The sequence below is a fragment of the Dysidea avara genome, chromosome 2 (assembly GCF_963678975.1).
Source record: "Dysidea avara chromosome 2, odDysAvar1.4, whole genome shotgun sequence".
Classification (NCBI taxonomy): Eukaryota; Metazoa; Porifera; class Demospongiae; order Dictyoceratida; family Dysideidae; genus Dysidea; species Dysidea avara.
Genome location: NC_089273.1, coordinates 29,771,345 through 29,795,006, shown reverse-complemented (window position 1 = coordinate 29,795,006; position 23,662 = coordinate 29,771,345). Strand labels below are relative to the sequence as shown.

Here is a 23,662-nt window from a genome sequence, read left to right as displayed (position 1 = left end):
GCCTACTCCTAGGTCTAGGAGACTGCACTGACAATGAGTATATACAAACCAACAGTTGCATGTATTTATGCTGTTATAAAAGCAATAATTAATGAATTTTATAAATAATAAGAAAAAATTTTTATGGTATGGGATTGCGCATGGAATTATTCTGTCAGCAAAGGAAATGCATAGAGATTGAAGAGAATCTTGTGTGGTAAACTCCAGCCCACACTCCTATAGAATAGCTCTTTCATCTCAAGACTAATTTTTGGAGTGTAATATTGGAGGGGTTTTGTTAGGATGGCCTTTGAAATTCATGCGACTTGAAAGTTTGGTACCCCCAGGTATTTTCCCCACAAGCCTCATGCAATAAGAAGCCACAACTTGTGTCTGATAAATATTAGTGGTCCTATTGCATAATAGCACATCTGAGCTTTTGGTCTGAAGAAGCCAGCATTACTTTTAATAAGCATCTCATTAAAATTTATTGCATATAGCTACTTGCCCCCGGTGGAAAGTTGGAAAGCAAAAATAGAGAATTCATTGGACAGGTTGCATGTTTGCTCTAGAAATCAACAGAATTGATTCACAAAGAACTTGCAAATCTTAGCAATGTGGTGTTGGTGATATTTGCACTCAACAAAGATGGTCATTTGTACAGAGTGAATGATGCAAATCAGCTGAAAGATGAACAAGTTGTATGGATCAAGGTGGTCTTTCACCGATTACTTCTATACTACTAGTTTCATTAATAGCACCTAAACACTGCTGATTTAAAGATTTACCAAATTGCATTTTTTACTGAGAATAAGTGGCAGGCTCATCATAGCACTAATTCAAAGATCAGATTTGAAAAGGCCATTAGGCCCATTATTGATGACCCACTGTTCTTCCTCTATCACCTTTCAAAGCCAGCTAAGTGATTTAGAGAATTGTGGGAATTAGCTGCAGCTGAATTTGAATGTTAGTGTTGTATAATATTATATTGCTTCTTAGTGCAGACTCAATACACACAAACACAAGTACACTTCCTTGCTTTTACATATTTTGTATACAAGCTGAATAATTTGTCCTGCTACAGTTGTACATTCAATGTAGCTCTAAGTATACAGTGAATGTTTACAGTAAAATCGTATCATTCACATTTCCAAATAATATAATGAACCCAATTACACTACTGTTATCTACCAGTACTTTAAGATTTCAATTGGATATAGAAATTGGACTACAAATATTCACTGACCAACCATAAACTGCTCATCAATATTGTAAAAAATCATTTAGCTAGTACTGGTAGATGTATAAAATATTATAATTCATATTATGTTTCACATGGTCTAACTATAACAATGAGCATGATGCAAAATGAATAGTGAAATAATCAACCTAAAAGAAATTATGAACAATACAATGTCTTCACTCTACCGTATAGTGGTGCATAATATACTACCCTACATACTGATGCTATACACAATGCTACAATACAATTTTATTCTTCTATTATAACTTATAATAGTATTCTTCACTGTAAATATTAGTCTAAAATTAGACACTTCATTGTGGAGGCATTCTTTGCTGCTTGACTGATAACACTGGTACTTGCTTCTTGTAAATTGCAATTTGACAGATCAAAGTGTTCAAGAAAAGTGTTATTAGTGATAATATTTGCTATATGCTTGACTGTGTCATTTGAAATAGCAGGATTGTGACTTGCAATAAATGTTCTAAGAGTTTTAACATTACACAGAGCATCAGCAATGCATTTAATTCCATCGTCCCGTAAGTTACAGTTGCTAAAGTTTACATACTGCAGTGTTCTATTCCCATCAATGATAGATGCAATTTCAGCTGCAACTTCACTGGTAATAATATTGTGACTGACATTTAAATATGTTAACAGCACATTGTTGCTTAGAGACTTGCATATTATAGCAAATTCTCGTTCACCCAGTTTGCAACCTGATAAATCCAAATATTCCAGTGACGTGTTTGCATGAAGAGTGGTTGAAATTGACTTAGCAGCACTGAATAAAATTGTGTTGAAGCTCATATCTATATGTTCTAGTGAAGTTTTATTGTGTTTCATCAATGATTCAGCTATCAACCTAAAACCATGACCAGAAATATTGCAGGAGCCAATTTCTAGTTCAGTTAAGAATGTGCTAGCAGCAATAACCTCACAGATTTTGGCAGCTGTTTGATCTGAAATAATGTTACAATTTACATTAAGATGATGTAGAACATTATTGCAACAGAGTGTTCCCAGTAATATGTCAAATCCTAGTTCTGGTATGTCACAGTTGTAAAGGATTAAGTAATTTAGAGTGGATATTTTGCTGAGAGCTACTGTCAAAACTTCAGCAACAGAATTACTTATTTTATTATCTGACACATTCAAATGTCGTAAAGTGGAAGTTGTCAAGAGAGATTTGCAAATTATACAAAATCCATTCCTATCAAGGTTGCAATATGATACATCCAAGTGCTGCAGGGATGTGTTACATGAAAGAGCAGTTGCCAGCTTATCAGCTGCTGCATCACTGATAGAATTATAGCTAATATTAAGATGTGTTAATGATGATATTTTAGATAGTGAATTAGCAATGGTTTTTACACCTATGTCAGTTAAGTTGCAAGAGACCATTTCCAAGTGACTAAAAATGCTGTTCAATACAAAAGCTTCACCAAGCTCATAAGCCACATTATCTGATGTTTTGTTGTAATTCAGATTTAGAGTCCGCAAGCAACCAATGCTCTTTAAGGCTTTTGATATTGCTACAAACCCTTGCTCTTTTACGTCACAGTGATGAAGTATCAAATGTTTTAAAGTATAATTGCTTGTGATAGTTGATTCTAATTGTAAGGCTGCATCATTGCTAATGTGATTGTAACTGGTGTCAAGATAATAGAAATTCCTCTTGTTGAACTGTAAACACTTGAATATGTATTTTAACCCATCTTCCTTAAACGAGCAACTGGATATCTGTAAATGTTGAAGTGTGTTATGCCTGAGGATATGTTCACCTAGGCTTCTGCTAGTTGCGCCATCAAATGCATTACCACTAATATCCAGATACTTAATAGATGATGAAATCTCAGTGGCTTGCAAGATTGGCTGAAAGTTAGCTCCCTTCAAGCCACATGATGCAACACTTAAGTGGTTCAAATTTATGTTTCTAGTTAAGGTTGCTGCTAAATTTTTAATTACAGGTGCAGTTAAACATGTTTTACTAAGACCTAATTCTCTCACCGAAGAAGCTATTTCTAACACTAAGGAAATCTTCTCAATCCCTCGCCTTTTCAGGTTGCAGTTATTCAAGAATACATGGCTAGCATTTTTTAAGGCAGGAGCTAAATTTTGAGCTACATGATCAGATATTTCATTGAAGCTTAGGTCAATGTATTTCAGGAAAACTAATTTTGAAAGTGATCTACTTACTTTGATCAGTCCCTTCTCCTTCAGCATACACCTACTTAAATCCACGTGACTTAAATTATTATTCATGTCAATCACATTAGATAACAGAACAGCAGACTCATCATTAATTCTATTTGAGCTTAGATCTAGGTAAGTTAAGGTCAAGATTTTCTTCAAGGTATCTACAATGAAAAACAATCCATTCTCCTGCAACTTACAGTTTGAAAGGTTCAAATGAGAAAGCAATGAATTATTCGCCATGATGGATGCAAGCTCTGTAGCACATTTATCAGTGATGTAATTGCCACTTAAATTGCAGTACTTTAGTGATGTTACTGATCTAAGAGATCTGATAATTGTCAGCATTCCTTGTTCTCTAAGTTCACAATGACTTAGGTGAAAATGCTCCAGATCAACATTGCAACTTATGGCTAAAGCAAATGTTTGTGCTGCATTGTTGCTAACAACATTTTTGCTAACACAGAGGTATAGTAGAGTTGATGTGCATTGCAAAGCTGTTACAATTTTTATTATGTCTTTCTCTTCCACATTGTTGCTCACAAGCTCCATAGATTCAAGTTGTCTTCCAGAGCTGATTGTCTCTGATATGTGACATGCAATTTCGGCTGTAATGTTACTGTTTATTACATGAATATGTTGAATAGGTGCCATGAATTTTGCCTCTTGAGTCACGTAAAGATAGTTCCTATAAGGAATTATACCTTTCTTTAAATCAAGGTACAACTGTGTGTCATGCATTCCAACAGTAACACTACTTATAATGTTAAGGTTGTCTTGCGGTACATCTGGCAATGCTATTGCTGAGGTGTTATAGCTTTCAAGAAGAGGCGGTGCTATAGTTGAAGATCTCAAAATCTGCTGACTGTCAATCAAATTGTTGCTAATCATTTTTCCAAACATTGCTTTCTCAAAAGTCAATATTTTTGACAGATACTGTTTGCAGTTACTATGATTATGAATGATAATGCTTTTATGCACAGCTCCCACTTCAATTTGAAATGAATACTGTTTAAAAATCTCATGTTTTGCCATTGCAGAAATTGTGTGACTAAGATCATACTGGGGAATGTTGTTGCGAGAAATCACAACCTTCTCAACTTTCCATAGTAAAACAATCGTGCTAATATCCTTAAGAGATGCCATTGTTAACCCATTGTTTGAAAGATTAAGAACCTTTACAGTGACATCATCAATCTTAGTGTAATCTTTGCACATCCGTGATAATGTACCACAACCTCTATCTTCAATGTTGCATCCTGAAATATCTATACATTTCCATTGCCTTTTGGAACTTGATATAATCCTTCCCAGCTGTGAAAGTTCCACTGAAGACGGTATGTTACAATTAATAAGTTGCAATGTGTCCAAGTTAAGTTGATCTATTACTCTCTGGCTTAATACTTCAAATATTTGGCAATGAAACATTTTGAAGCACAGTAACTTATTTTTGTATATCAAAATGCAACCCGAACGATTAGTTCCTTTAATGACTTCTACTGGTCGGTCATCTTCTCTTTCACAGTTACATGTTCCACTAATGGATTTGATTTTCACATATTGATCTTGCTCAAGGCTTAGAGTAAGCAGCTCATCACTCTTCACTATTATTTCATTATTGCAAAAAACAAGCTTATAAACTAATACATTTTCTTCTGATAATTCGTTGCAAATATTCATAGTGTGTTTAGTAATAGTAGTATTAACAAAGTAAATGTATGCATACTTTTTGCTGTTTTTTGACTGATCCAAATTCCCACAGCTGTTGCTAATACTGGTAATAACTGTTAAAGGAATATGGCTGTTGAAATTAAGAATGTTGCTATTGGACTGAATTCCTTGAAGAATTGCATTGTGTAGCACTTGGGGATAAAGGTTGTTATGAGCAATTATCAGCTTTTCTATTGTCGAAGAATGGAGAATACCCACAAGTAAATCAATGGAATATGAAGTTAAGTTATTGCCTGTCAGGTTTAACACTTTCAAGTGCAGTGGCATCTCTGTACTAGCTAGGTATGTGTGCAAAGCCAAACAGCCTTTGTCTTTTATGGAGCTTCCTGTAAAATCAATTAATTGTAGTTTAGATGAACATTTACTAAAAATCGCATCTAACACTTCATTGCAAGAGATTTGGCAATCAGTTATCTGTAAATAATTTATTGTATTTGATGCAGTATGTGAAATTTGTGAAATGATCTTATCAATTTGCTTGTCACAAGTTTGATTGCACATGAGTTTTGTTTGAGATAACAATGTATATTCAACTTCAGTAACTTTCTTTAGATTTGTAAGAGATTCTAATGCAACCTCATCTGAAATACTTGCTTGAAATATGTTAAGCTTTAAAATCTGGATATTGGGTAGAAACAATGAAAAGATATGTAATTTATCTTTGTAGAAATCATTGTTTGCAAGTATGAGCTCATTAATTGTCCATTGTTTTTGCAATACAGTTTTGAAAACAGAACTATCAATCTCACAATTAATAATATACACATTACAAGTATCTCTGTTGTTTAGTTTTAACTGTGTACTCAGCTGTTTTACATCATTAACAATTATCAAAGGGTGTTTTTGCAGAAAGTTTGCTGAAACAAATTGAGTATGCAACTGTGTGTTGACTGCATCTGACAATTCTTGTTGTGGTACATTGTTATGTGATAAAATGTACTGATTTACAATACAGTGTCTGAGGGAGTTCATAATAGTTGGTACCGAAAGTGAAGACAAACAGTTACCTGAAATGTTGAACACTTTAATGCTGACTGCAACATTAATGTAGTCACTTGCAACACTAGGAAAGTAGCTACAAAGAATTGCAAAGCCTTCATTATCAATGTTACATTTAGTCAAGTCAACCATCTCCCAGCTGATTCTGTTTCTAGATATGATGGCTCCTATGCAATGCAAAGCTGCAGGTGTAAGCTGACAATCAGTTACTTGAAGAAGTGATAGAGTTGTAAAAGTATTCTTAAAAATGAGAATGCTATGTTGAATATTTGCTCCAAATATCAACAATCGTTTCTCAGATTTCATAATATAATTTATAGCATTTTCCTTGGCAAGTGATGAATTTGATGCAAGACATTCCTGAAATTCTGACTGTAGGTAATCAAGTTCACCATCATCCAAGTTGGTGTTTACAATGCTTATTTGTAAATTTGCATTATTTCTAGCAAGCATTTTAAGATCATCAACACTCAAAATTGAATTCCATAAAAAAAGGCGCTGAGCATGAGAAAAGTAAGTTTCATTAGTGATGTGCTTCAACATCTGATTACACTTACAATTGATGACGTACTCAGACGTTGTGTCCTCAAAGCTTGTACTATTGTAAGGACTGCCTAGGCTGAAGCTAGCACTATTCGTGGTTCCCTGACTACTGACAACTGATAATGAAACGCAAAAGTTGCAGCTATCGTCATCAATAATAACATTTAAAAGTGCTACTGAAATCTCTTCATCGCTTATATTATCATTAAGGATGATTAATTTTTGAACTTGTAAGCAAACTACCAATTTGCAAATTTCGTGAAGAGCAGATGACGTTATGTTGTTAGAGGAAATATCCAATATCTTGATGCTTAGATTATTTGCTTGATCTGAAAGACATGACTTTGAAAGGATCTTAACATATTTATTATTAATGTAACAGTTTGACAGGTTTAAAACTTCCCATTCTTTGTGAATAAATCTTGTTAGGAAAAAGCCGAGGGTATGCATTACTCTTGACGTGATTGCTTGACCACTCAAATCAATTATAAAATCATTAAGGAAATTTCCAACTTGCTGACACATAGTTTCATTACCAGCCTCCAAAAAGCATTGAAATAAGTGAAGACATTTGATTTTGTCTTCGATAATAGATTCATCAATTGCATCTTTGGCCTTAAATTTGAACTTGGCAAGCCAATTGAATCGACTACCAGACAAAAAGTGTAGCAGTGGACGTGAATTACCTTTAGTCAAGCCAAAATACATAATCCACATGTTTAGGTATCTGTCATTCCAAAAATTTTCATTCATGATTCTATGTTGTTCAGTGTTGGGTGATGATGCAACATGAAAAGCAGCAAGAAATTCTTGTAAGGAGAAGTGCAAAAAGTTGAAGGAAACTTGTTCACAATTGTCTGTAAAACTAAAATGCTTCACAGCTTTTAATAACCCCAAGCCATTTAAATTCTTTGAGAACAGTTGTGATTTGATTTTGATGTCTGTGTAGTTAAAAACAATTTTGTCATTACCAAGAAGATCAAATGCAAGCTTAGACAGCTCTTTCAGTTTCCCCATGTGCTCTGCTGGCATGTCAAATAATGATATTATATTAAGTTTTTCCTTCTCCTCTCTCAAAAAATACCTTGAGATAGTCATACAGATGAACCGATTGTTAATTTCTGTTTGAGTTGTGGGAAATTCGCTCTGAACTGAGCTTCTCAGCAAGCAAATAAATATGGACATGTTCAATGGGATGTAGCATAAGCTATTGATGACTGGGTTATCTTCTAGGTATGCAAAGGTTTTTTCGACCTTTTCTAGATCATTATTTAAAGCTCGTGTTATGTATATTCTTCGATCATCATCAGTGAATCCTAAAATTTCAATTCTACATTCCACCTTTTTGTGAAGTCGTGCTGAAGCTGATGGACGTGATGTAATTACTATTTTGCTACATGGAAACATTTTGCGGTTTATTATACTTGCTATGAAAGATTCTTGCCTCAAGGATTCTGGTAGCTCATCATATCCATCAAACACAAACATTATATCTGTTCCACATGTATCAGTGAGATAGTTAGTTAAGCACTTGTTCATCATATTTTGTAGACTTGTGCTTGTGATATATTGTGCAAAGTCAGTACAATTTGAAATTTTATGCACACTAGGGTCACGTAAGTATATTGAAATCAGCAGCTTTGTATCTTCCAGTATTGTACCATTTGCCCAGAGAAATGCAATTTCCTTAGTCAAAATTGTTTTACCGATTCCTGGTGCACCTTCAATCAACACCGTGTAGGATCGAGAGGTACTGTCAACTGGAAAGATGTCAGAAACTTGTTTAATGTATTTGCATCTAGAAAGATATGAATCTTTTGTTGAGCAAGACAAAGACTTTACTTCATCAGTGCTATCATTTGTGGTACTGCCTGGTGACTTAACCTTTCCTTTGTGTGCTTTCTTTGCAATAGCAAGAACAGCTTCTTTAAAGGCTATCTTTTCTTTATGATGTATAAGTGCAACAGTTGTATAAGTTTCAGGTTGATATGGTGGCCAATCATCTTCACTAATCTTAGACCGCTTGTTAATACACATTGTCTTGACAATGTCTACCACTTCATGTGGCAGAGGAACAGCCTGGGTGTTGGCAGGTATCCTGGCAGCATCAATTGCTGCGACTACTTTACCCCATGTTGCGTTGTTTTCTGTATCAAGCCACCGTTGCCACATCTTATTGCAACAAGTTTCAGTACTGTGATTGTCACTATCTATGATGTCTAGCCTACCATTTGTTAGGCCTAAGAATGCACCAATAGCCCTCCATTTTGCAGCATATTCAGGCGTCACAAGGTTGCTCAGATCTTTCATTATGGGTTTACTAGCACATTCTAAATAAGGTAAATAAATACAAAATATTAATTTATAGCATATTAAAATTGATAAAAGGGTATACCTTACTGGAGGGAATGTATACATGCAAAATGACAATACATAAATGGTACAACGGGTAGAACATGGTGGATAGGCAAGACAACAACATACAGGTAAAGGAAAAGACGCTTTATAACTACTGCTGATACAGTAGTGTAATACTATTACAGCTGTATTTATCACAGACAAATTGAAATACAACATTGCTTTATAATCACCATTATCACAATTAAAATGACCAGGATTGTAGAAAGTGATATTGTACTAATTTCATCCAATGAAGTAGCTCTGACAAAAGATAGGATTGATTGTGAGTTGGCAGGTTAACAAGGATGCATTGACGTTTGAACAAGGAGAAAATCCCCAGGTAGAAGACTGCAGGTTATTTTAAGCCGTAACAGATGCATTCATTGCATAGTACTTTTGTCCAGTAAAGCAAAGAGTGCCAAGTGCTTTTCATCACCGCTTACAGTTCATTGATTAGTAAGGAAGACAGGAAGCAGGTAGTCGACAAACTCATGTGTCTATAAAATACACTCAAGTCTCCACATGGGCATAATGTATACGGTCTTGATACCTTACACAACTGTTGAAGGCATTTGGAAAAAAATATACTTCTCTGGTGTCTGAAGCTAATGCCATCGTGTCTGCACCGCTTTGATGATAAAAACAAAATGATTAAATTAAAATCAGGATCAGCTCCCCACTTGGTAAAATCTTCAGACTACAGGTACCAGTGTGATGATTGATGCCCACAATTTAAATCAGTCAGAATTAATTTTGTTCTCATGTGGTGGCTGCAGCAGAAACATGTGGTCTGTATTACAGTACTGTATAATGTGTTGATAGTCAACAAGTGGCTCCAGCTCCTAATGCTCATGCAAGAAATTATAGACTTCATCTTCACTAACTGTTCTTTTATGGACTATAACTTTATTTGCATTTAATTTATCAGGATCAATTCAGTTTCTCAACTTTTGCAGTTAGACATTTTAGAAATAGATTCCTTTCAAGAACTGTGGTAACTCAGCATAAACTACATGCAGCTTAAAGCATCCCTGTTGCCTGGAGTTATTCAGTCATCTTTACAAACTACTTACACAATAGTCTTTGCTTCCTTCCTGAAGTTTTTGGTAATCCTGCCTTTCGACATGTGGAATAACAGCTACCCTCATCACTTTCATGCTGTGGTGGACTGGATATTGTCCCTTCTACAGCCTCACTACCTACTTCTCAATGCATCCTTGTTGGCCAACTGCTGCAACAATGTTTGTCCTCTTACCAACAACTGTGACTAGGCCTGCGATAATAAGGCGTGTGAGCGCATAAAATTTACCTACTTATTCAAATTTTCATGGCTCATAACTACAGTAACTGTAATTTCAATTCCATTATTTGTGTGGCTATGAAACTTTCAGCTCACATCAAGCATGTAAATGGCTTTATAATACAAGTTACAGATTGCATCCACTACTGAGATATGATTTGTTATGTTTTGGGGTGCAGTTTGTGCCCACATATCCAGTTATTGCAGGTCCGGTCACTAATATATTCTAGAGCAAGTGCGAGGTATAACATTCACATCATATCGCTTAGAGTAGTTTGGCTATTTCACTTCCAGAATGACACGTTTTGACATAATTTTGAAGCTACAGCTGCTGTTGACTGTGGTGCTCACTTACTCCTCTAATTTCCAAACCTGAAATATTAGGTATGTGAGAATCAGAAATTTCGCTGGCAGTTTGAAGCAATTTAAAGGTTTTCATATATGAAAAAGTGCAATATCCATGATACAATTAAAGAAGAGAAATACTTTAATTAAGTGATCAGAAATTTTAATAGACAAGCCACACAATTTTATGACTAATAAATTGTTCAACACATAGAAATTGATCATGAAATACTCTAATATAGCAGTCACCTAAAACAATGAAGCCTTTCTGAAGCAAAAAAAGTCAATGGAGATCAAAGGCAAATTCCAGTATACAACACTCATGCACACTCATCATAGCATTGTTTACTATACCAAGCTGGGATACAATTTTAAATTAGGAGCTTTCTTTGCCATACTACAACTTCATTGGAATGAAGCCAGAAATGACAGACCATTTAGAAGTTTACCCAACACACTACAATACTTGCCCTTCACTGGGTACATGTTTCACGTTTTACACTATATATGTAGCCATATGCAGTCGTAATTGTGGGATATACTTTTTTAACATAATGTACAAACCAACATACCCACTATTTAGCTGTACAGTACATACTATACAGTTCTACAATCACTGTAGGATTGTAAAATGGATTTCACCAGTCAACAAACAGCACACACTTTTTGTATCTACTAGTGAAGTATGCGTTAGATTGGAATTACCAGCTAACACAACCACTTGCACGATACTTCTTTGATGTTCAACACAACCTCAAGACTAGAATCACCAATTATGCTGTTTTCTAGCCATGTATCAAATGTTCCATCATCTTTTAGTTTTTCTACATCAATATTGCACCAATTATTCACTATGGTTACATAATGTGCATAGTGCATCACCGTTTACTTCGACCACAACTCCTGACTCCATTGTATTGTCGAGTGATCAGCAAATACACTGTATCAGTAGCTCATGCAGAATAAATCACAGTACAAGTACCTTGGTGATCATTCATTAAAATAAATGTTGGCAGCCTTCCTTGAATTTATGCACTGTAATTATCTAGTGATCTGTTGACCAAACTAACAGTTGCTATTGTCAAATTAGAATACCCTTCTACAGTCATGCACTGTTCCCATCCCATTTATTCATGAAAAACGCTGCTGATGTCATCACAACAATTAATTATCTTCAGCAACAACAACTAATCTGACTGGTCACATTGTCTAACAGAGCACATTTTAAACCAATTCCCCATGCAAGCTTCAACTGTGCATACAAATGTATAGGAATCAATTGTGGACTCTCATTGGATGCTTCACATTATTCACTAAAGCCGTATGTTGTGTATCTGCTTACAGTCTAATACAGCAATAAAATATGACACTGTTGACCAAAGATGGCGACGAAGTTGGGGATTTGCTTCGCATGAAAGAAAGGCTATTAGAACTGAGCATTATGCTTTTGGAATATTATGTGCATTATTCCTGAACCTTTGTGTAACAAACTTTCAGTTGTCCTTATGGTGTTTTTCCAGAATGAATCGATTTATCTCAATGCTAGAACTTTTAGCATGGTTTGTACTAATGTTTACGTGTTGTAGGTGTAACACAGCAGTGAGGGATTTGTCTAATTTGTGCACCCGATGCCTGAGGGTGCACAGGGCCTGAGGAGGGAATGGGTGTACATATCAGGCAAATCCCAAACATGTGTGTGTGTGTGTGTGTGTGTGTGTGTGTGTGTGTGTGTGTGTGTGTGTGTGTGTGTGTGTGTGTGTGTGTGTGTGTGTGTGTGTGTGTGTGTGTGTGTGTGTGTGTGTGTGTGTGTGTGTGTGTGTGTGTGTGTGTTACCAACTGTTATGTAACACTTCCTAGTTATTTGGCATCCATGTTATCAACCGTTATGTAACTCTTCCTGGTAAGGGTGGTAGAACAGGGGGCTGGGAGCATGTGCACCTGATCAAAAAGTAGGCCCCCTGAAATAGGCCTGAAAATTCACACAGTTGCAGCGGCATAAATGCACAAAAATAAGACTAATGAGTGGCTCCAATGCACAGGAAAGGGAGGCTACTAATGTACTGGACAGCTGAATGACTTTCAGACATTGAGATTGCTCTCAGACCCTGCAAGAGTGAACCTCATTAGTACGCAACTGTTAATCATGTAGGATGGTGCATAAGTTGATATAATACCCTGGAACTTGTGGGATCAGAATAGGTAGCACACTTTTTATTTTTTTAAAGTTAGGGTTCTTATTCATGATTATGTTGTCGCAAAAGTTTTTTAAAAGTGTTACATTTGAGTAGAGATAATAGAATAAAAAGCAATAAACAAGGCAGGTGTCAGCTACAGTGTATACTAATGATATTTAATCTCTACTTCAGCAGTAAACAGCACTAGGGATTAAATATCAAAAAGTTTAGCTGCAAGCTCATGTAGATGACTTCCTATGCTTCATTGCTTTTAGTTTCAATGATAACTACCTGCTCAAAATTAAATGTGCATATGTTTCAAAGTTTCCTTACACTTTCTGTTTACTCTTTTAATAGATAGATTCTTTATTGGTAAACTATTGCATACCACATCTATGCACCAGACACAAAAACTGTGACTAAACATTGCCTGATAGAAATTTTATTATCAATGTGAAATGGTCGTTGCTCTATGTTTTCAGCTATATTCCTGTATTAAAAACAAAGAGCAGTACAAGAAGAACCTTTGCAGTATGTGCAGTCACACAAAAGAAATTAAAGAGCTGAAGCTATGACAAGTTACAGTACCATGAATCAAACCTAGGGGGTGTTGGAGAAAGAAATGGAAAACAATGGAAGAAAAGCTAAGATAAGTCCATCAGGCATACATTGTATAGCTGCTGAAAAGCCATGTCTCAGGCTTAAGCAATGTTCAACAATGAAGATATCAGGCCCATAGAGGTTTCAATTCTGTAGTCGAGTTGTGTTTGGCTCAGTGGAGGCATCACGTAAAAAGGCAGACATTCATTTAGTAAAGAATTCAACTCAATAATATTAAGAAAATCACTCTGAAGACTTTTAAGGGCTTGTTTATTGCCTAACCAAAACTACCAAGCTGGTATGTAGGAAACATTTGGGAAGAAAACGCCATGATCCCTACCATACAGTACATAATTATAACATGTATTACATGATCAAGAGAAGTGTGCAGAGGTGCATGAGATGGACAACACATAATACGAGGTTTTCAGCTACTGGTATATAGCAAGAGTCCATCTCCAACCACTATCTTGTTTGCAGAAAAATGGCATTTATGATAATTCTGGCTAAGATGCAGGTTTTGATGTCATTGTTTAGGTCTGCCATAATCCACATGAAGGGTCATTGATTAAATAATATCTTGCTCTGATCCTGGGTAGACTCAACTGTGATGTCATTGTGTTAGATCATCATGACAAATTGCCATCAATTGCTTGTTAGATAGCAACACTAGTTTGAAACATCACACATAACTTTGCTTCATCTTTGCCAACTTATATTAACCTGCAGTTGAGGTAGTCTAAAGTTGTGACACAACACAGATGTTGTGCCACACTATAATGTGTCTTGCAGTTGTTGTGAAGACATGTCAATAAAGAAGAAGAAAAGTAGAACAGAGTGGAAAGATAACTAGCATTTCTATAGATAAAACAAACTCTAGTTTACTGACCAGGTACATAGCTGCTTTGCATTGTACATGCAATGACATCAGTTTGTTTTACCAAATGACTTTAAAAAACATATTTAATCGCAGTACTGTTCAATATCAGTAAAAGTTGCACTGTAGAAGTTCAGTTGGTGTAGTATGTTGTCCACGTGATCATTCCAATATACGTATATAACCACACCAATAAAAATGCCACACCAATAAAAATATTGTCATACATGTGATTGTCATGTGAAGACCGTGCACACAGAAGTCCTGCTGAAGCTGCATTTACAGTAAACAGAAACCATTTGTGATCTTACAATGCCTGTAGACATCATATCACATTTTTGCTTTATTTTTTTTGTGAAGTAAAGGCCACTATTAGCCTTCATGAATCCAATATACAAATCAATGCTTACTTACTGTAAGTCCCATTATAAGTGTTACTTAGTATGCATTATCACACAGATGTACTGCTCACATTAGAATTGCCAATAAAAGAGTGCCACTTCACAAATAGTATGACAGTTCTACATTGTCACTCCACTGAGATCATCAAGCAGTAGTCATATTATGCAAGTTTAATTAATGACAGGACAGTCCCTCGCACTTACAGTGCTTTACACTAATGTGACAAATTTTCTCATGTAACACAAGCAGACTATAAACATAATATTAGCCCACTGAAGTGCAGTTAATCATGTTAAGAAGCCCTTGTAAATTATTTGTGGAATGTAAAGCTAGGCATTAATTGGTACACAGTACAGGTATGTAATAACAACGCTGAGCCTAACTTGCTTGTTATTTCTATGACTGTCAAGAAAACCAACATTCTTTTTAACATAAAAGTACTGTTATTATAAATTTTCCAGTTAGCATTGGAGGGTTAACACAGTGTATGTGGTGATTACTTATACTTTTTCTTCCTAGACTAGATGAGATACTCTTGTTACTACTGGCTGTCAAGTGCTGGACACCTGGTTTTAATAGTGATGGTTATTTCTGGTTTACATACATACCAAAACTGAATGTCATATACAATAATTAACTGTGCAAAAACTTTAGTGATTCATTGAATTGTTGCCAGGTGGCATTCATATATAATACTGCATCTCCTTATGTGGTTTGCCTGTAGTTATTCAGGTGTGAATGTAGATATTACATATGCTTGATCACTGTGACCTATCAGAGAAAATTCTAAGTTTCAGTGGCTTCTTCAAAGCACTTTCTGATGTCAGTTTGAAAACTAAGTGTGCTCTCTAAAATGGCCTGTTTGGTTTCAGCAACCTCTTTAATGGATCCTAGTGGTATATAAAAACCAGCCATCAGCTTGTGATTACAGCAGTCACATGGACATACGATATAGGCAATTTCCTTCATTCCTTAGTTAGCAGCTAGTAAGCTTCAATATCAAGTGACTGTTATTGTCTATAATGCTCCTCTAACAGGTACTTCAGTATATACAACATACAGTGAAATGGACAATGCATAAGTGTGGCCTTATTAATAGGTAGCCTAGTTAACAAGGTCACAAATATACACCTTAGTTGTATTTTGGGACTTAGTAGAGATGGCCACTAACAAGAGGCAGTCCAAATAAAGAGGTGGCTACTAACTGAAGTTTCATAATTATAGATGGTCAATCCATGTAGGTACTGTATTAATCACATGTACTGTAACATTGTGTATTCTGTGTGGCAATACAGCTAATTATTTCTGTATATAGTACATACTAATAGTTTACTCTATATGCACAGCTAGGACCATATAGTATGTATGTGTGATAAGCATATACTACTGTGTGTACATGTAATGTACCATACAATGACTTATCAAAACATTACACCAGACTCTGAACAATCTGTATATCATTAAACTGTGCAACTCATAGCAACCATTGGTATTAAAAATCTACCTTACACTTTAATAATTAAGTTAACCTGTATCACTAAAAGTGACACAAGGAATCCAATATATGCATAAAAGTTCAGCCATTCTATAAATTGGTTTAGCCATATTTGGCATAAAAGCCATACGATTTTCATAAATGTACTGCATTCTACCCTGTATAATTTATAGTACTGATGTTTCCTTACGTTCTTCAGATGCTCTGATAGCTGCCAAACTCAAAGATTCTGTACCATCTGAAGTCATTCTGATCATACAATCTAAAAGGTGTTATTATTCATTGCATATAAGACCAAATAAACCAAACAGATAAATATTTCTACACATATGTAGACTTTACTGTAAATCTAAACATAATAAGCAAACCAGATGTTTGATACTTTCAGTTCATAATATAATTTTTTTTTACAAGAATGTTCTTACCTTTCCGTACTAGTAGGAAAAATGTTTTAATGAGTCTAGCACATGTACAGATTTCTACCTATGGAAGTAATCATGTAGCTAAAGATATCCGCACATATAGCACCAACAATGATTTCAATATGTACCTTGATAAACGTTTACTTTTGGGAAATGTGTCAGTAGTAACTCCACAAGCAGCTTTAAATTCCACACAAAACTACACAATAAATGATGCAACAAAATATCAGACATTGATCATGAAAGTTAACGAGAAATCATGAGTATGCGTTGTGTACACAATTATAATTTTCTGCGATGTGGTAAATTTTAGCATTATTTAACTAGTATGTACATAAAGCCTAGTATTGTGTCCCAAACCATATTTTCCCTTTTGTATTTTTGAGCAAAGGGAAAGCTCAGCAATATAATTATCTGATTACTATGACTGTTGCACTAAACATTAAAAAACATAAGATTTGCTTTGCTCATGGTTTGTTTTCAACGCTTCATCAAACCATCCCCAAAATCTGGCTATTGGAGTTACACCAGATCATTTTCCCCCACCAAAATAGAGTAGGGGAAAAGTAGCCTGGAAATGAGACTACAGTATATGAAGCCTCCTAGGCATAAATACTCCAGCAAATGCATAAATCAGATGGCTACAGGTTTGAGGCTGCCCAGGTCCAGTCATGGATTTTTTCTCCTTTCTTTACCTAACCAAACATATTTAGTACAATATCTTTAAACAGGCTGTAGGACCAGTGCTCTACAGACCTTCAGCCATGTGTTGTAAAGCATTAATTTTTTAAACAATTGGTTTTGCAAACTGTATGCATTGCATAGGGTTTTAATGACTGGACCTAGATAAATAATGGTGGATACACTCCAGGTTACATATGTACAGTGTATAGTATTGTATTGATGGCATGACTGTTGATGATGTGTTTATAACATACATGTGAGAGACTTACTACACATTAACATGTTAAATACCCTTGAAGATGTCCAATACCTAATGTTTTTATGACATTAACGTATTTAAAGCTTGCACTAACCACAAACCATACAAGATTTTGTGAGGTATGTACAATAGTGTTATAGTCATATTACAAGGATTTTATGTACAACACTATCACAAACACTTGAGGATAACAATGTAACTATGTACTGACAAAAAATAGTTACTGTACCTATCCAAATAATATACCCACTTGCTATGTATGGTATGACATGTAGAAAACAGGCTTAATTTAAATATTGCATCATACAGTACAGAGTTGCATAGCAGCTGTATAATTTGAGGTAAGAATGTCACAACATAGGGATTCTATTTTGATACACTATACATGTAATTATAGTGTAGGTTTTGACTACTGACAAAGGCCAGGTATTTCTCTTCTGTGAGCATGCATCTAGCTGCGCAGAAAAACTTTTATTCATTGACATAAAAATAAGGATGTTAATACCAGCTCCACAAAAAGACTCTTGCATAATCACAATCCCAGATAAATCATGAATGAATATTAGCAACATAATTATAACATAATGTCAACAAGGCAACTTAGTTCATTAAGCCAAAGTGTTTGACTTAAAGCTATACTTTTGGATCAACACATATAGTAGCTAATAACACTGATCACAACAAATTCCAATTGATCAGTCCATTACAAGTATGCCACATACCAGAGGATAAATCTTTTCAATCACAAGAGTCCTTTTATAATCCTCACAACACATGGGAAGTCACAGTTTAAGAAATGTCACCACAAGGAGCAGATATTTAAAGTACCTTTAGAGAAGCCTTCCAATTATTATGGTTTCAGTTTCAAAAGTATCCTCATGGCTTCACGACAAGGAAATGTACATAACAATGCAGACCCTATCCACTGCATGTGCATGGCTGATCAATTAGAGATTATAATATATAATCCTCTATAATCAATAAGCCCCAGTGGATAGGGTCTGTCATGTACCAGACTACTACATCTGAACTATGTGGCAATCATAAAATCAGATCGTATCAATGTATAGCCCTATGTGTTGTATACTAAATGTGGCTTTAGTATCTGTTTTACCAGTTAGGCTACAGTCTTACAGAGAAGATATGAGGTCTAGCGACTCTAGCCAACGGAGGCTTTAATTCTTTAGTGATGTAAGTAAAACAGGATAAACTCTTATGACTTGTTGTGGAGGAGTCAAGAACTCACTAATTACTATCCCAAGCATACACGTATATAGTAATGTGTGCATATGTAGCTGTCTAGTGTCTATCTTAATTAGAACTGGCTCTATAAAACCAGTCTTAAAGCATTTCCGATACCAGTAGTGTGTTGTGTGAACAAGTAATCAGTGTGGGCACTTGACAGACAAGTGCGATCAGCTGGGAAAGTCTGTATTACTTGCATTTGTAGCTTGATAGTGCCTAAATAATAAATAAAATAAATACATTATAGAATAGAAAGTGTTCACCTTTCTGTACTCGAAAGAATATTTTAATGAGTCCATAGTATGTACAAGTTGAACTTGATCCTGAAAGACAGCTAAAAATTTTAAAAAGGATTTTTCTCAAGAGAGTAAACATTTCAGCTGATCAGATGATTAATGGTGACAGCAAAGGCGTGAACAACAGTTAAGAAGTCAGGAAAGGGAGGTAATGGGCACTGCGTTTTTATGGCTTCCACATAAGAAATGTATTGTAAAATTTTTGATTGGCCGTAAACATTATGTCAGACATTTGAATGAATAGATTTTGAAATGTTTTTAGCAGGTCAAGCAGTACTACAGATGAGCCAAATTTCAAAAGATTGTGTGTAATTGCACCCATGAGTTATTAAATGTTTTTGAGGATCCAGCTCAACGAGTACACACTATAGTGCACAAAACATGAAGAAACAAGTTCATGGCTAGTTTGCAACCGTTCAAACCATCCTCAAAATCTAGGGATTCAGAACAAACTGGCTGTTGGTGGGAGCTATGAGAGATTTTTCCCCACCAAAACACAAAAGAAAGAAAAAGTGATCTAGGAATGCACACACTGTTGTGGTAAATGCTCTTGAAGGTGTCCAATGCATATCACATTAATTTATTTTTAAACCAAATGCCACATAATTCCTTGTGAGGTATACATGTACATCAGTGTTGTAGTCACATTATAAGTGCTTTTGTGCATAATGTACTTAAAATTAGTAATGGTAAGGATAGAGGTTGAAAAAGGATAACAAACAACAGTTACAGTACCTCATGGAATATTCCCAGTAAACACCCACTGCAATGCATGGTATGACATCATTGACATGTAGAAAACAAGCTTTAATAAATATTGCATCATACAACACAGAGTTCTGAAGCTATGCAATTACAAATCTAATTTGCAACAAAAATTTCACAACATAAGGATTCTATGATAGTACATGTCCTGTATAGTGCATGAGCACGGCAGTAATATAATAGACTATGTACATCTTGTTGTGCAGATAATCATTCATTCACATAAATATCTAGGGATGCTAAAACCAGCACCATAAAAGACATTTTCACAATGACCATCCCAGACTAAATAACATCATACCAGTTAGGCCACTTAGTTTGTGAAACCAAAGTGTTTGTCTTAAAGCTACACTTTTAAATCTACACATACAGTAGCTAATAACACTGCTCACTACAGTTAGCTAATAATCATTCCATTACAAATACAGGTGTGCCACATACCAGGGGACAAATTCTTTCAACCACAAGCGTTCTTTTGTAACAATCACAAATTTAATCACACATGAGAAGTCACAGTTTTAAAAAATGTCACCACAAGGAGCAACTACTGTATATAAAGTATTATATTCCTTTAGAGAAGCCTTTCAATTATCATGGCTTCATGACAAGGAAATGTACAAAAAATCTGAACTATGTGGCAATCACAATATCAGTACATATAGCTATGTATATATGTGACCGGATCTGCAAAAAGGGATTTTATAATATAGTCTTTCTGAATTTCCAAGTTTAACGAATCATAACTATCGTAACTCATCAAGTGTTTAACCTATTGTCTTAAAATTACATCCATGCCAGGAATAGTGCTATGTTAGGAGTGTAAAGTGATCAAAGTTCAAGCTGGTACCATACTCACAAGTCAAGTTATGGATTGCCAAGTACATGCAATTGGAAAGGCTATAAGACCACATCCGGTCATATACATATATCTATAGCTTATTGTGGACACTAGAAAAGCATTTCTTAATATATATACAACCTGAAAAGCCATTATGTGGTCATCATTTGCATGCTCAAGTACACAACCAAAATTATGTTGTTTCCATGGTGATATAGTGAGCTATACTTGAAGTCATTATAAAATGCATACATAGCAGTAATATTACTAAGGGTAATAATGAATATCATTATACAAAAGATGAATTTGAATGCATGTACTCTGAAGTTTCAAGAACAAAGGTGTGCGATATTCAATTGTAGGTTTCGATGATAAAAGCCACCAACCATGTCGAAAAGTGTATTGAACCCCTATTGAATTTAGTGTATGATCAGATCTCACTGTCTATATACATAACTAAATGCATTGATATGTCACCTATTGGAATTGTGAATACTGGTAACTGCTGAAAGTGTCATCAATGATGGAGGAAATAGAAATGAGCTGCCTATGCATGGCTGAGGTGTAGCCAGATCTGGGGAAGAAAGTATTGTTGAAGGTGTGGAAGTTGTGCTGTATACAAGCTTGAATGACAAGACGTACTGGAACTGATGATGTCTTCAAGAATTGATAAAAGTGATTTAGTTGCAGCTGAAACTGTAGCTATATCACACAAAACGTCTTTCACGATTTATGGCATACTCAAATATCCAGAAAAAGCACTAACAGCTGAAGATCACAGAATGTTGTATTGGATTGAAATGTCATGCAATAGTGGCTTGAATTATACCGAAAACTTCCTTGTGCAAAAGTTATAATAGTCATGATCAAAAGAACAACAACGGATATATCAGTCATAATCAATGATATCACTGCAACAATGCAGCAGATGGGCAAGCCCAGCAGAATGTTTTTAACCACACATGGTAACATTTGTTATGTGTTTAAATAACAATTCATAGAGATGATACCCATGCAGTAAAACACTACTATACGTAGATCCTCAGAAGCTTCCACCCACAGAATGAGCAGCATAACATCACAGCTTGCACAATTGTGAGTTCACATATAAGTTTTATTTTATTTATTAATGTGTTAAGGCTTTACAGCAGGTCTATAGACACCTGGTCCTACAGCCTGGTATACTAGCTAAGTATGTTTGAAAATTGGAGAGAATAGAAAAATCCACCACTGGCCTGGACCTTGGCAGCTTCGAACCTGCAGCCATTTGATTATGCAGACTACATGGGATTTGAGGAATGGGTCTTATATCTAGAACACTGGAGATATCGATGTTCTATGCATAATATCCCTGGAGCCTCAGGACAGAATATGCTTGGAGTTATCATGAATTGAGGATGGTCAGAACTGGGATATGAGGGATTGATGGCTTTTATGGTTAAGCCATTGTTAATTATTTTATGTTTCAGATCAGAAAGTTATCCTAAAAACTGATGTGGATGGGCAGCTCATTCTTATTCTTACAATCCTGACTGTTTTATTGGAGTTAGCTGAATGCTCTATTAGAGTTTCTTGATCTTTTGTAAATCATGTTCTTTCAATTTTCTTCTTTTACTTGTGTCTTGTAGAACTGTGAAGTAAAATGGTTATTAAACCCCCTTCACTTGACATTGGTTGTACCCCATCTAGTCTTCCTTTCCTTATGCCTAACTATATGTAAGTAAGTTCATTTATTAACTTCTAAACAACCATTCAACATTGAGAGATAAAATCTCATAATAGCTAATGACCAAACTTAGCTAGGCGATGAGACATAGCTAGCAATTGTGGGAGGGGGATAAAATTGAACACTTGAGACATTTAATGCTGTTCCAAGTTTACCATTTCTTCCATGGTGAAAGCTTCAAGCATCCATCCATACTATGAAAAGACAAATCATAGGGAGCTGTCTTATTTTATTTTTATTATTATTATTATTTCCTTCACAAGGCCAGAAACCAGCACTCACGTGATCAATATTCAAATCTCGGAAATACAACCATAATCTATTCCAATGACCTTAAAATCACTTCGAATCAAGTGAACAATCAGTTTGTGTGCATTAGGTTCAGCATCTCGATTAGCCCAGCAGTCTAAGACCCTCCCTATGATGCCATCACAGCATAAAACACACCTGCACTGGCCCAGACCAGGCCTGAGTGAACAATTAACACAAATATTTACAAAAGGAGCACACTACATGGTTCCTATTCAGAAATGAAAGCGATTTCATGGGTATTTCCGCGATTGGAATTTCGATCACGTGAATGCTTATTTTATTTTATTTATTCTCCAAAAATGTGCAGCCTCAGTTTGAGGATTAACGCACATATGAAACATGCATACAAAATGTTTTACAATATGATTGATTATGGGATTACTGATTGGTAGGGGAAAGTAATAATAATTTCAGTTGGTACTTAAAAATTTGTAATGATTGTTGTTGGATTAGGTCAGATGGGAGTGAATTCCACAGACTAATTGATCTAGGGAAGAATGAATTACTGTACTGATTGGTCCTTGCATAGATATGATGAAATCTTTGATCATGTCCTCTGGTGTTAGAAGTGACAGGGATTAAATCAACTGGGGATATATCAATGAGATTAGGCCAATGAAACTTGATTACCAGTTTCTCGCTCAGATTTTTGAAAATTTGATGCGGGCGGGCGGTTATTATTCATTATTTTCCAAAAGGCACAACACACATCCCAAACATGAAGATTTCTGCCAAAAAAGTGAGTCTACATTGATTAGCTACTCCTGCATTAAATAGCTAAAATACGTTACCCATATAACAAGTGATTTTTCCATTAGAGTATAGCTCATT

At 35.3% G+C, this 23,662-nt stretch overlaps 1 protein-coding gene across 3 annotated transcripts; it reads right to left on the bottom strand.

The window, feature by feature from the left end:
* Positions 1–1,280: 1,280 nt before the first annotated feature.
* On the bottom strand, positions 1,281–22,624 carry LOC136247047 (uncharacterized). Of its 3 annotated transcripts, XM_066038644.1 has the most exons (6): positions 20,397–22,624; positions 19,926–19,953; positions 16,835–16,905; positions 16,710–16,767; positions 16,475–16,546; positions 1,281–9,021 (listed from the first exon to the last, which is right to left on the bottom strand). In XM_066038644.1, exons 5-6 carry the CDS (start codon positions 16,539–16,541, stop codon positions 1,517–1,519), a joined length of 7,572 nt encoding a protein of 2,523 aa, XP_065894716.1. In that variant the 5' UTR covers positions 16,542–16,546; positions 16,710–16,767; positions 16,835–16,905; positions 19,926–19,953; positions 20,397–22,624; the 3' UTR covers positions 1,281–1,516. The 3 variants fall into 3 exon arrangements, with proteins under 3 accessions (XP_065894716.1, XP_065894715.1, XP_065894714.1); XM_066038643.1 differs by lacking the exon at positions 19,926–19,953; XM_066038642.1 differs by lacking the exons at positions 19,926–19,953; positions 20,397–22,624 and adding an exon at positions 18,372–19,828.
* Between the last annotated feature and the right edge of the window lie 1,038 nt (positions 22,625–23,662).